Source organism: Euleptes europaea, chromosome 20 (assembly GCF_029931775.1).
Source record: "Euleptes europaea isolate rEulEur1 chromosome 20, rEulEur1.hap1, whole genome shotgun sequence".
Lineage (NCBI taxonomy): Eukaryota > Metazoa > Chordata > Lepidosauria > Squamata > Sphaerodactylidae > Euleptes > Euleptes europaea.
The window spans coordinates 16,539,033-16,552,977 of record NC_079331.1 but is presented as its reverse complement, the minus strand read 5'-3'; the positions used below and the strand labels follow the sequence as shown (position 1 = coordinate 16,552,977).

Here is a 13,945-nt window from a genome sequence, read left to right as displayed (position 1 = left end):
CGAACTCTAATCTGGAGAACCGGGTTTGATTCCCCACTCCTTAACATGAGCGGCGGACTCTAATCTGGAGAAGTGGGTTTATTCCCCACTCCTCCACATGAGCGGCAGACTTTAATGTGGAGAAATGGGTTTGATTCCCCACTCCTCCACGTGAGCGGCGGACTCTAATCTGGAGCACCGGGTTTGATTCCCCACTCCTTAACATGAGTGGCAGACTCTAATCTGGAGAACCGGGTTTGATTCCCCACTCCTTAACATGAGTGGCGGACTTTAATGTGGAGAAATGGGTTTGATTCCCCACTCCTCCACATGAGCGGCGGACTCTAATCTGGAGAACCAGGTTCAATTCCCCACTCCTCCACATGAAGCCTGCTGGGTGGTCTTGGGCCAGTCACAGTTCTCTCTGAACTCTCTCAGCCCACGGGGAGGCAGGCAATGGCAAACCACCTCCGAAGGCCTCTTGCCTTGAAAACCCTACGGGGTTGCCATAAGTCAGCTGTGACTTGACTTATGTACACACACAACACAACACAGCTGTGACTTGACTTACGTACACACACAACACAACAGGGGCTGTGTCCAGCTGGTATTCCTGTTGACCTCAATGAATACGCAAATCTTATAATTTTGTTTGCAAATGATATTCAGATGATACATGCAGATCAGCCTCTGCAGGCAATGGCAAACCACCTCCGAATGTCCGTTGCCTTAAAAACCCTACAGCTGGGTTTTTAAAATTATATTTATTTAATTTAGAGGCCAAAGGCGATTTCAATGTTAGAAACGCAGAGGGACGCACATAATTATAGCCAAAGCAAAAACATCATAATGTTCAAGGCTATTAAAACACAATTAAAAACATTTTTTAACACTTTTACAATATACATTTAAAATCGTTCAGCCTTCAGACTCAGCTCTGGCCTGCATTTTCTTGACTGCCAAGGCGAATTGTACCACTCTGTTAGCGACATACTGATCCAAACGAGAAAGGAGGAACAATAGTGTCTCCTCCACAGGAGAAGAGTTTATACCCTTTGGCATATCAGCAGGAAACTATAGTGGGTTTTGCAAGAGGAAAATTCAGGGGAGGGGTCTGAAATATCCCTGAAGGAGCCAGTCCCGTGCCTCCTTGGTTTCTCCCGTGGGTGATTTGCAGCTTCTTCCACCCCCTCACCGTCAGAAGGCGTGATGATCTAAGTGCGCTTGCTCATGAATGTGAAGAATGTTTCGTTCCCTTTATTCTGGTGAGTGGGTTCCTGTGAAATGCCTGTATTATTGTATCAATACCCCATGACAATAAAACAGCAGGAGGTTGAAGATTTCAAAGCAAGTTTGTTTATTGGCCCAATACACCAACGGGTGAAAATTGCCCCAAAGCGCAGGACTACTCACACCGACATCACAGGATTGCAAGCACGAATATAGTCTTTGGTAATGGGTGGTACAAAGACGCAATACATCACATAAGGACCCAAATACCCAATACTAGGGACCCCAGGATTAGCATACCCTATTAGAGAATCGGAGTCGTTGCAGAGAAAGTGGTGAGCTAATGCTCTCTAGTGAGCGGAGAAGACCCACCAGTGTCAGGTGCTTTTCTGTTTGATCCTAAATCATTGCTATCCTTATCTTGGACCTTGGTGCCTGCCAAGGCTAACTAAGGAGGTTCCTAGCTGGTCCTTATGAGTGGGAAGCCAGCTTATGAAAACATACTAAGGCCATCTATGGATTCTTTAATTAGCTTCTAACTTGGTGTAACTATAGTAAGGGATGCCACCTCTTATATACTGAGAGTGGCATGTTTATAAGTGCAGATATACTATATTGAGTACAAAGAATATATTTCAAATCAAAGAATACATTTCCAATACATTTCCCATAGCATATAATGATCTCAGGCATTACACCTGCTTGCAGGTGTATAAACACACGAAGCTGCCTTAGGTACAATTGGTCTATTTGTCCATCAATGTCAGTCTTGTCTACTCAGATAACAGTGCAAAAGGTCTCCAGGGTCTTAAGCAGCAATCTTTCACATCACTTACAGAAGCAGAAGTAGAAGCAGAAGAAAAAGAAGAAGAGTTGGTTTTTATATGCTGATTTCTCTACCACTTAAGGAAGAATCAAACTGACTTAACAATCACCTTCCTTTCCCCTCCCCACAACAGACACCCTGGGAGGTAGGTGGGGCTGAGAGAGTGTGACTAGCCCAAGGTCACCCATCCGGCTTCATGTAGAGGAGTGGGGAAACCAATCCAGTTCACAGGTTAGCCTCCGCCGCTTATGTGGAGGAGTGGGGAATCAAACCCGGTTCTCCAGATTAGAGTCCGCCGCTCCAAACCACCGCTCTTAACCACTACACCACGCTGGCTGTCTCTGCACGGCACGTTTGTGACTTGGAGATGCCGAGGACTGAACCTGGGACCTTCCGCTTGCCTAGTAGACGCTCTGCTACTGAGCTACAGCCCATCCCCTAATGGGGAGGCGTTTGAATCCTTTTGTGTCCAAAAATTCTTTGTTGTCTTTTTTTCCTCCTGCGAGTTTCGACTAGCCGTATAATCAGGAGCACATGGCTCCTCGCCACATATTTGCCATTCCTTCCCCCCTCTTAAAACGTTGTTTCTCGCCCTGTCGGAAGGACAACACAAAACACATGCGACTGAGGTTTGCTTTTGCACGGGAGGCGAGAGGTGTTCCGCGCCGAGGCATCCGGCGCTTGCGCACTCAGCCAAAACACAGGCGCGCCCCAAAATAGCTGGCGCAAAAGCAGTTTGGATGATTGCTATAGCAAATGTGCTTGTGGCTGATCGGAAGCAGTTAATCATAGCCACGCCTTCGGTAAAAGGAGAAGACTTATGAAGCGCAGCTGGCTAAGCCTGGAATGCATATTATAAACAGGGGCGTGTGTTTTCCACATAAAAACACATGTGCGCCAACCTTTAAACTCTAGACATCCCGGAAATGCAAATCGTACAACTGGAATAACTCGAGACTGTTAAATTATGCTTACGCTAGTTCTACATGCTTTTATTGTGCTTTTTACAAGTTGGATTTTTTGGGGGGCGGGGATTGTTTTTGCAGAGGGGAAAGTGGAAATTGAGATTCCCCAGTGTAAGGAGAGCCCGTGTGGTGTAGTGGTTAAGAGTGGCTGTTTGGAGTGGTGGACTCTGATCTGGAGAACCGGGTTCGATTCCCCACTCCTCCACATGAGCGGTGGAGGCTAATCTGGAAAACCGAGTTTGATTCCCCACTCCTCCACATGAGCAGCGGTCCCTAATCTGGTGAATCGGGTTGGTTTCCCCATTCCTACACATGAAGCCAGCTGGGTGACCTCGGGCTAGTCACAGCTCTCTTAGAGCTGTCTCAGCCTCACCTACCTCACAGGGTATCTGTTGTGGGGAGGGGAAGGGAAGGTGATTGCAAGCCGGTTTGAGTCTCCCTTAAGAGGTACAGAAAGTCGGCATATAAAAACCAACTCTTCTTCTTCTTCCTCTTCTTCCTGTTCCTCCTCTTCCTCCTCCTCCTCCCCCTTCTTCTTCTTCTTCTTTCTCCTCCTCCTCCTCCTCTCCCCATCTGCAGTCCTCGGATAAAATGCTGATCAGTCGGGAGAAGAGGCAGTTGTGGGTTCTACTTTCCATTCTGTTGCGAATGTAACTCCGGCCGCCTCCTTTGCAGGTTTTTGAAGGCAACGCGTACAACGACGTCTCGGTGACCAATCTGTTCAACCCGCCCATCACTGCCCAGTACTTCCGTGTCTATCCTGTGGTCTGCCGTCGGGCCTGCACCTTGCGCTTTGAGCTGATGGGCTGTGAAATGAATGGTAAATGCTTCCCGTTGGCCTCCGCATGCTGGCTGGTGGTTAGGGTTGCCAAGCTCCAGGTACCAGCTGGAGATCTCCTTCTATTACAACTGATCTCCAGCCGACAGAGATCAGTTCCCCTGGAGAAAATGGCCGCTTTGGCAATTGGACTCTATGACATCGAAGCCCCTCCCTTCCCCAAACTCCACCTTCCTCAGGCTTCCCCCCCGCCAAATCTCCAGGTATTTCCCAACCCGGAGCTGGCAAACTTATGGCCTCCGCATGCTGGGTGGTGGTTAGGGTTGCCAACCTCCAGGTACTATCAAATATTTTAGCACGTGGGCTCTTTAAGTATCAACAAAGAAACTTTCAACATTTTCAAATGTGTATATTAAACATAAACAGAATAAACAACTCTATTTTTCAAACGCCTAACTGTCTAACTAAACCTTTCTGTGTAATAACATCAGAAGTTGATACAGCTCAACATTAATGCATAATAAATGATACAAGGTTGTAGAACAGAGTCCTGCATGCAAATGAAACAAGAGGTTCCCTTTGGATCTTATGGGCAACTGCTGATTCGCACTGAGTAGTCTTCTTCAGCCCGGGAGATTGCTTTCTTGATAGAATTGCATGCAGGACTTGCATTTCAATCTTGTTTCATTTGCATGCCGGACTCTGTTCTACAACCTTGTATCATTTATTATGCATGAATGATGAGCTGTATCAACTTCTGATGTTATTATACAGAAAGGTTTAGTTAGACAGTTAGGCGTCTGAAAAATAGAGTTGTTTATTCTGTTTATGTTTAATATACAAATTTGAAAACGTTGAAAGTTTCTTTGGTGTCACTTAAAGAGCCCACGTGCTAAAATATTTGATAGTCTATACTGTAATAGCACAGTTTTATTGTTATTTGTAGTAACCTCCAGGTACTAGCTGGAGATCTGCTATCGGGACCGCCTCTCCTGGTATACCCCCCCCAAAAGCCCTGGCCCCTGCATAGGGTTGCCAACCTCCAGGAACTAGCTGGAGATCTCCTGCCATTACAAGTGATCTCCAGCTGATAGAGATCAGTTTCGCCTGGAGAAAATAGCTGCTTTGGCAATTGGACTCTATGGCATTGAAGTCCCTCCCCAAACCCTGCCCTCCTCAGGCTCCACCCCAAAAACCTCCCGCTGATGGCAAGAGGGACCTGGCAACCCTAGCCCTGCAGGACCTTAAGGAATTATGCTGGGCCTATAAAATGGAGCTATTCTGTCACGTCTATAACTGAGGGCAGCCGCAAATTTATCCATCATTGCTGGCCTCCCCATCCTTCCCCCCGCTATTGACATCTGTGGGGGATTGACCTCCCGAAACCCAGTTACATGGTGGCATCTGAATTGTTTTTAAGGCCATCTGGTTTATGGTTTTAATATGATGTTTTAAATTACAATTTTATGATGTAGTTTAAAGGTTGTTACTCGCCCCGAAGCCCAGCCTTGGCTGGGCATGAGGGCGGGCTATAAATTCGAAAAATAAATAAAAAATAAATACGGCAACTGATCTTTAGCCGACAGAGATCGCTTTGGCCATTGGACTCAGTGGCGTCGGAGTCCCTCCCCTCCCCAAACCCCGCCTTCTTTAGGCTCTGCCCCAAAAATCTCCAGGTATTTCCCAACCCGGAGCTGGCAACCTTAGTGGCGGTACGCTTTCTTTTTTGGGGATGGCCAAACAGAGGGGCCGCATTCTGGCTCTGGGCTTCCGTCTGTGTCCGTGTTGGGACTCAGGGTGGTGGGGGAGTTTGGACCAGTAAAAAAAAGAAAGAAAGCCCCCAACACTGTGGCCTCAAGACCAGAATGCTGCCCCAGGTATACCTGGGGGTGTGGGAAGTGTAGAATTTTAGTTTATCTTGATTTAATAGTCACTCACAAGATATATGAAGATCATTTATATTTATAAGCTGTAGTTATTTATATAAGCCAGTAGACAGCAGTACTTCTGCTGAACAGGTGTATTCTTAAGATGAGGTCATATGCTGATACATGCTTGCATGAGAAAAACAAGGGTTGAGCTAGTCGTAAATTGAGCTCAGGGGTATGAACACATCATGGGGCGTGTGCAATGTACGTCAGAAAGAAATTTGATCTAACAAAGAACTCTAGAGCTGTATAAAAGTGAAAAGGAGGCGGGACTTGTTAGGAGAGTTTCACTTTTGTGGCCGGATGGCTGAAATCTCTCCTCTATTAATTTTTGTTGGCAAAAATAATAATAAAAAAACCCCTCTTGCTTCTAAAGAAAGAACCTGAATCGTCCCTTGTTCTTGGCGGATCTGTGCCAAGGAATAGGGGAATGCTTTTGCATCTAACAGGTGTGGCTTGAAGCTGTTGCCTCTTGCTGATCTCCGATTTTTCCAACTCCGTTCGCACTTACGTTGGGAAGTGGGGCTTTATGCTTACCACCTTGGCTGAATCCCAGTGTTGGGTAACTGACTTTACTGCGTGTGCTTTTGCGCTGGGGGGAGGGAAACCGTTTAAAATGCCACGCCCTGACAATCCGACGGTCAATGTCACTTTGCGCCCTTTGCAAACTTTATGGGGGGAAGAACTGGCATGCTTTTCTTCATGGCCTCTGAAATTGTCGCTCCTTTGCGCAACCTAATCGATTTTACCTGTCATGGAGATTTTACCTGTCACGGAGAAGTAGTCGCAACCGGCCATCGTTTTGAGTTGGGGCAGGAGAAAAATAAAATTAAATAGGCCGTCTGGCTGCCGCGTCAGGGAGACCCTTTCCTTTATCCCTTGGAAGCTCCTTGATCCATTGATCTTGAGCAGCGTGATTTTAAACCTAATGTTCGAGGGATATGAGAACTGAAATAAATCTTGCCACTGACAATGTAGCCTTGGGATCCCTACCGTTTAGTAGAAAAGGCATTATGTCAGACACAGAGGCATTGGATTTGTATGTTAAAAGGGGGGAGATATAATGTGATTGAAGTTCCTCGTAAAAGCGGCATTCCAAAAGGGCATGGGCTAATGTGTCAATAGAGCCAGGAGAGCAAGGACAGGTCCTGTCTGGGTATGGTATGTTCAAAATTCTGCCCTGCATAACCAAAAAGGGGTTAGCATTCAGTCATCTGTGGATTTACTGTAGAGTTCTTGACAATTCCTGGAGATGTGTGATGCCACTTTTTGTTTTTTCCCCCCTGGACGTGACGTCATGCCGTCGCTGACGGCTGCAGCCCTGCCCCAGTCACCTGCTGGTTGCCGGCCTGGGCCTGGAAACCCGTTGGACAAGGCCACAGAGTTGTACAAGAAGGCCTACCCAACACCACTGGCAGGTTAAGAGGGGCTAGATTAGCACATAGCCCTCACTTCTAGTACCAGCGGTATTGGCTCTTGGGTTGCCAACCTCCAGGAACTCTCAACAAACATATAACCTATGCTGATAATAACGTAGTTATGATAACAGCAGCCCGAAGGCTCACACTGGACGTGAATATATTGTTTCAAAAACGTATTCAACTCAAATAACAGCAAATATTAGCAGATTTTATAACTCAAAAGACAAGCATTACATCATGCATCAATACAAAACAACTAAGGTAAGTGCAAGTACCTCTTTGCAACATTGAGACTGTTTATTCTCATACCACATGTTTGTGGCTTATTTTCGTTGAACCTTTTTTAGGGCGCAGTCTTCCATTGTGCGCATCCTTTGTTTTGGTGTAGATCTCCCACCTTGCACTTACCTTAGTTGTTTTGTATTGATGCATGATGTAATGCTTGTCTTTTGAGTTATAAAATCTGCTAATATTTGCTGTTATTTGAGTTGAATACGTTTTTGAAACAATATATTCACGTCCAGTGTGAGCCTTCGGGCTGCTGTTGTCATAACCTCCAGGAACTAGCTGGAGACCTCCTGCTATTACAACTGACCTCCAGCCGATAGAGATCAGTCCACCTGGAGATAATGGCTGCTTTGGCAATTGGACACTATGGCATGGAAGTCCCTCCCCTCTCCAAACCCCGCCCTCCTCAGGCTCCGCCCCAAAAACCTCCCGCCGGTGGGGGAAGAGGGTCCTGGCAACCCTAATTAGCTCACAGCTCTTCCTCTGCTTGCATCAGTAACCACAGTGACACCTGCTGGTAGTACTAGGGACTCCAGGGTTATTAATGGCTTCTGTTAATAATACTGCTATTGTAGGAGACAGTGTGGTGTAGTGGTTAAGAGTGGCTGACTCTAATCTGAAGATCCGGGTTCGATTCCCCCCTCCTCCACATGAAGCCTGCTGGGTGACCTTGGGCCAGTCACAGTTCTCTCCGAACTCTCTCAGCCCCACCTACCTCGCAAGGTGTCTGTTGTGGGGAGAGGAAGGGAAGGCGATTGTAAACCACTTTGAGACTCCTTAAAGGTAGAGAAAAGTGGGCTATAAAAACCAACTTCTTCTTCTCATAGTAATAGAAATATGCAGTAAAACATCATAAAGCAATAATTAAAACCGGCCCTATAAAATCAGTAAAAATCACGTATCTCCAACAGCTAGGGTAATGCCAGCTAGGGTAATGCCAAACTTCAGGTCATTCAACACTAAAAAACAGCACTCTTGCTCACTATAATTAATGCAACCCCCGGATTCACTGGGCTACACTTTGGTAGCCCGTTGTGGTGAAGAAGGAAATTCTCTTGGGGACCATTGGATTCTAAGATCTTCAGTTGAATACATCCGTGAGAGTTTTGTTGTTGTTATAAGTATACTTGTACTTCGGACTAAATATTTCTCCAAACTACGGATTTGATTTATTTTGTATTATTGTTTGATTGAAATCATAGAGCATGCTCTATGTTAGCATGATGATGGATATGTGATGTTAACATTCCTAATATTTTTTTTGGGAGAGTGTTTATCTCGATATATTTTGTTTAATTTGAATTTTTGGATTCTAATATTATAACTTTAAGACTATCTATTTGGGTCTATTTTTGGAGGAGAGTGTTACGGATTCCGTGGACTGCCCAAAAAACAAACAAAAAAAACAAACAAATCAGTGGTTTATAGATCAAATCAGGCCTGAACTGACCCTAGAAGCTAAAATGACTAAACTGAGGCTATCGTATTTTGGTCACGTCATGAGACGACAAGAGTCACTGGAAAAGACAGGCATGCTAGGAAAAGTTGAGGGCAGCAGGAAAAGAGGAAGACCCAACAAGAGATGGATTGGCTCAATAAAGGAAGCCACAGCCTTCAATTTGCAAGATCTGAGCAAGGCTGTCAAAGATAGGACATTTTGGAGGACTTTCATTCATAGGGTTGCCATGAGTCGGAAGCGACTTGACGGCACTTAACACACACACATTTGGGTCTATTAGTGCGTTTATTTACATTACACCTTATTCATTATAGTGAGCAAGAGTGCTGTTTTTTAGTGTCGAATTACCATTCCAGCACCAATTGTGTATTTATTCGATTGTAACCTCCAGGTAATAGCAGAAGATCTCCTGCTGTTACAACTGATCTCCAGCCGATAGAGATCAGTTCACCTGGAGAAAATGGCTGCTTTGGCCATTGGAGTCTATGGCATCGAAGTCCCTCCCCTCCCCAAAGCCGCCCTCCTTAGGCTCCGTCCCAAAAACCTCCCGCCGATGGCAAAGAGGGACCTGGCAACCCTACCAACGGCGCATTTAATGGTGATATAAGGCCACCGGAGGGCCTGCTGGTGGTCTAAATAAGATGCAGAGCCTGCAGGGAAGGTGGAAGCATTCAGGTAGGGCGGAGTAGGGTAGGGAGGCCAGCACTGACGAAAAAATCCCATAGCTGGCCTCAACCATGGACCCCGGTGTAATATCTCTGTGTTACATGCCCTGCAGAACTCCTGCAGGGCCTTGGCCTCATTAGAGAGGCTATTCCACCAGGCAGGGGCCAAGGCAGAGAAGGCCCTGGCCGAGGCACGCTGGAAGCTTGAAAGCCATTGAGGTAAAGGAGGAGCCTTGGGTGCATCTGTCTGCTTGCCGGGGGTTTCTTGGGAGGGCCTGTTGCGTGCAGACATTTCCCTTTCACTTGTCTCTGTCGACTGTTGTGTTACAGTGTATTTCAACACGGCAGGTTGCTCGGAGCCCCTGGGCATGAAATCCCACCTCATCTCCGACGAGCAGATCACGGCTTCCAGCGTGTACAAGACGTGGGGCATCGGCGCTTTCACTTGGCACCCGCACTATGCCCGCCTTGACAAGACGGGCAAGACCAACGCCTGGTCTGCCCTCACCAACGGGCAGGGGGAATGGCTTCAGGTACGTCCTGGCTGCTTAGGGTTGCCAACTGCCAGGTAGTAGCATGAGATCTCCTGCTAATTCAACTGATCTCCAGCCGATAAAGATCAGATCACCTGGAGAAAAATGGCCACTTTGGCAATTGGACTCTATGGCAATGAAGTCCCTCCCTTCCCCAAACCCCGCCCTCTTCAGGCTCCACCCCCAAAATCTCCCGCTGGTTGCAAAGAGGGACCTGGCAACCCTATGGTGGTTGCTAGGTAGAAAAAGGATGGTGCTGGAGTAGGGTCGCCAACCTCCAGGTACTAGCTGGAGGTCTCCTGCTATTACAACTGATCTCCAGCCAATAGAGATCAGTTCACCTGGAGAAAATGGCCGCTTTGGCAATCGGACTCTATGGCATTGAAATTCCTCCCCTCCCCAAACCCTGCCCTCCTCAGGCTTCGCCCCAAAAACCTCCCGCCGGTGGCAAAGAGGTACCTGGCAACGCTATGCGGGAGCGCGGCCTGCGAACATGAACTCTTTATTTTTTTTAAACTTTTTTTTTATTTTTCAAACAAGTAAAACCAAACATACAAACATACACATCAAATTTTTACATTATACTAGAACTTGCTTTATAACTTCTATTTTAATATACTTTCTCTGAATTACGATATTTACGTATCCGACAATACACTTCTTACTAAAATTCTTACATTCTTTCATTCTCATTAGTTAATGGCTATATAGTCAAGAAATACTTTCAGTTTTTCATAAAAATCAGAGGTGGATCTGAGAGCCAGCGTGGTGTAGTGGTTAAGAGCGCTGGTTTGGAGCGCTGGACTCTAATCTGGAGAACTGGGTTTGATTTCCCACTCTGCCACATGAGCGGGAGACACTAATCTGGTGAACCAGACTGGTTTTCCCACTCCTACACATGTATTGTCTACTCAGACCGGCAGCGGCTCTCCAGGGTCTCAGGCAGAGGTCTTTCACATCACCTACTTGCCAAGTCCCTTTAACTGGAGATGCCAGGGGTTGAACCTGGGACCTGGTGAACCAGGTTGGTTTCCCCACTCCTCCACATGAAGCCTGCTGGGTGACCTTGGGCTAGTCACAGCTCTCTTAGAGCTCTCTCAGCCCCACCTTACCTCACAGGGTGTCTGTTGTGGGGAGGGGGAGGGAAGGTGATTGCAAGCCGGTTTGATTCTTCCTTAAGCTAACTCTTCTTCTTCTTCTTCTTCTTCTTCTTCTTCTTCTTCTTCTTCTTCTTCTTCTTCTTCTTCTTCTTCTTCTTCTTCTTCTTCTCCTTCTCCTTCTCCTTTTTCTTCTTCTCCTTCTCTTCCTTCTCCTCCTCCTTCTTCCTTTTTCCTTCTTCTCCTTCTCCTCCTTTTCCTTCTTCTTCTTCCTTCTTCTCCTTCTCCTTCTGTACCACTTGCATCGAGGGCTCCAGCACGTCTGTCTTACACCAGTTAAGTCCCCGTTCTTGTCTCCTGCAGGTCGACCTTAAGAAAGAGAAACGGGTGACCGGGGTCATCACGCAAGGGGCTCGTGACTTTGGGCATATTCAGTATGTGGCTGCCTACAAGGTGTCCTACAGCAGTGACGGAACGACCTGGACGCTGTACAGGGACAACGGGACAAATAGCACAAAGGTACGTGTGAAGAAGCCTTCTCCCGGGTCAGGTCATTAACCATCTTCGAGGACTCAAAGGGCTGTCCTATAGAGGATGGTGCGGGGTTGTTTTCTGTTGCCCCAGAAGGTCGGACCAGAACCAACAGGTTGAAATTGAATCGAGTTTTTGGCGAAACGTTAGGAAGAACCTTCAGACAGCTTCCTCGGAACAGGCTTCCTCGGGAGGTGGGGGGCTTTCCTTCTTTGGAGGTTTTTCAGCAGAGGCTAGATGGCCATCTGTCAGCAAGGCTGATTCTATGAACAGGGAGATCATGAGAAGGAGGGCAGGAAGGGTTGTGTCAGTGTTTGGCTCCCCTGACCCTTTCTTACTTGCCCAGGGTAATTCCGATTACCACTTCGGGGTCAGGAAGCAATTTTCCTCCAGGCCAGATTGGCCAGGGATCCTGGAGGGGCTTTTTGCATGGAGCAGAGGTCACTGGGGGTATGTGGGGGGAGGCAGTTGTGAATTCCCTGCATTGTGCAGGAGGTTTGACTAGATGACCCCTGTAGTCCCTTCCAATTCTATGATTCTAATTGGTCCGTCTGCATTAGCTCTCTGATATCTCATTCCAAACATTTTCTACCAAGACCCTTTTAAAGCAGAGGTGCCAGGGCAAGGTGAATATTGGGTTCTGAGCCAGTCAAAGTTCTCTGGGTGACTTTGGGTCAGTCATACCCTTTTGCCAGGGTATAACTTTTGCCAGGGTATAACTTTTGCCAGGGTATGACCCTTTTACCTCACAGGGTGGTTGTGAGGCTAAAATGCGGGGAGGGAAGGAGAACTATATTTGCTGCCCTAAACTCCTTTTATCCTCACAACCACGCTGTGAGGGGTAGGTCTGGCCAAAAAGGGCATGACTAGCCCAAAGTCACCCAGAAAACTTTGACTGGCTCAGCCGGGATTCGAACTCAGAATTCAAATCTCCTGGCCCCAATATGCTGACTAATATACCCCCTTCACACCCAACCCTGGTTAAAAGCATTCTGGATGCAGAGCTGAGATCTGTAATCGCTGCTTTGCGTTAATTTTCGTCGTTAAAAAGGCATTTCAACCCTCCACCCCCCAAATCACAGCCCTGTAAAGTAGGCCAGTGCGCTTTCTCGCCACGCCGTCTCTGACTGTGCCACCTCCTTTCGTTCGCCCTGCAGATATTTGAAGGGAACTCCGACAACTACTCGCATAAGAAGAACGTCTTCGACGTGCCCATCTACGCCCGCTTCGTGCGCATCCTACCCGAATCCTGGCACAACCGCATCACGTTGCGTCTGGAGCTGTTGGGGTGCGACGAGTAGACCCGCCGTGGGCGAGGAACTGTGGAGAACCGGACCGATCTTCCTTGTCCTTTACCTGGACGTGCGTGCTTGTTGTCGCGGCATCCGCTTTGCCACGTTGTGCCCCAGGGAAGCGTTGATACCAATTCTGTGCCAGGTCGGGGCCCGGGGCATCGGGAGCATTGCCAGGCCAGGCCCAGAGCCGTCCGCTGTCAGAAACCCAGGGTCTTCCAGCTTCCCCCTTTTCTTTTCTTCCTTACCTTCCAGCGTGATGCAGTGGTGAAGAGAGGTGGACTCTAATCTGGAGAGCCGGGTTCGATTTCCCGCTCCTCCACATGAGCGGTGGATGCTAATCTGGTGAACCGGGTTGATTTCCCTGCTCCTCTACATGAAGCCAGCTGGGTGAACCTTGGGTTAGTCACGGCTCTCTTAGAGCTGTCTCAGCCCCACCTACCTCACAAGGTGTCTGTTGTGGGGAGGGGAAGGTGACTGTAAGCCGGTTTGATTCTTCCTTAAGTGGTAGAGAAAGTCGGCATATAAAAACCAACTCCTCCTCCTCCTCCTCTACTTCTTCTTCTATCTTCTTCTACCTCCTCTTCCTCTTATTCCTCCTCCTCTTCCTCCTCCTCTTCTTCCTCCTCCTCTTCTTTTTCTTCTAACTTCTTCTATCTTCTTCTACCTCCTCCTCCTCCTCTTCCTCCTCCTCTTCTTCTTCCTCCTCCTCCTCCTCCTCCATACCTCACAGGGTGTCTGTTGTGGGAAGGGGAAGGGAAGGTGATTGTAAGCTGGTTTGATTCTTCCTTAAGTGGTAGAGAAAGTCAGCATATGAAAACCAACTTCTCCTCCTCCTCTACTTCTTCTTCTATCTTCTTCTACCTCCTCCTCCTCTTATTCCTCCTCCTCTTCCTCCTCCTCTTCTTCCTCCTCCTCTTCTTTTTCTTCTAACTTCTTCTATCTTCTTCTAC

At 47.4% G+C, this 13,945-nt stretch overlaps 1 protein-coding gene across 1 annotated transcript in view; it reads left to right on the top strand.

Moving 5' to 3' along the window:
- MFGE8 (milk fat globule EGF and factor V/VIII domain containing) overlaps positions 1–13,001 on the top strand; it is a 30,220-nt gene extending 17,219 nt beyond the window's left edge. The window contains exons 7-10 of the mRNA XM_056866100.1: positions 3,676–3,820; positions 9,870–10,072; positions 11,533–11,688; positions 12,858–13,001. Of these exons, the coding sequence (XP_056722078.1) occupies positions 3,676–3,820; positions 9,870–10,072; positions 11,533–11,688; positions 12,858–13,001 (648 nt within the window). The remainder of the gene's footprint in view (positions 1–3,675; positions 3,821–9,869; positions 10,073–11,532; positions 11,689–12,857) is intronic.
- Positions 13,002–13,945: the final 944 nt, after the last annotated feature.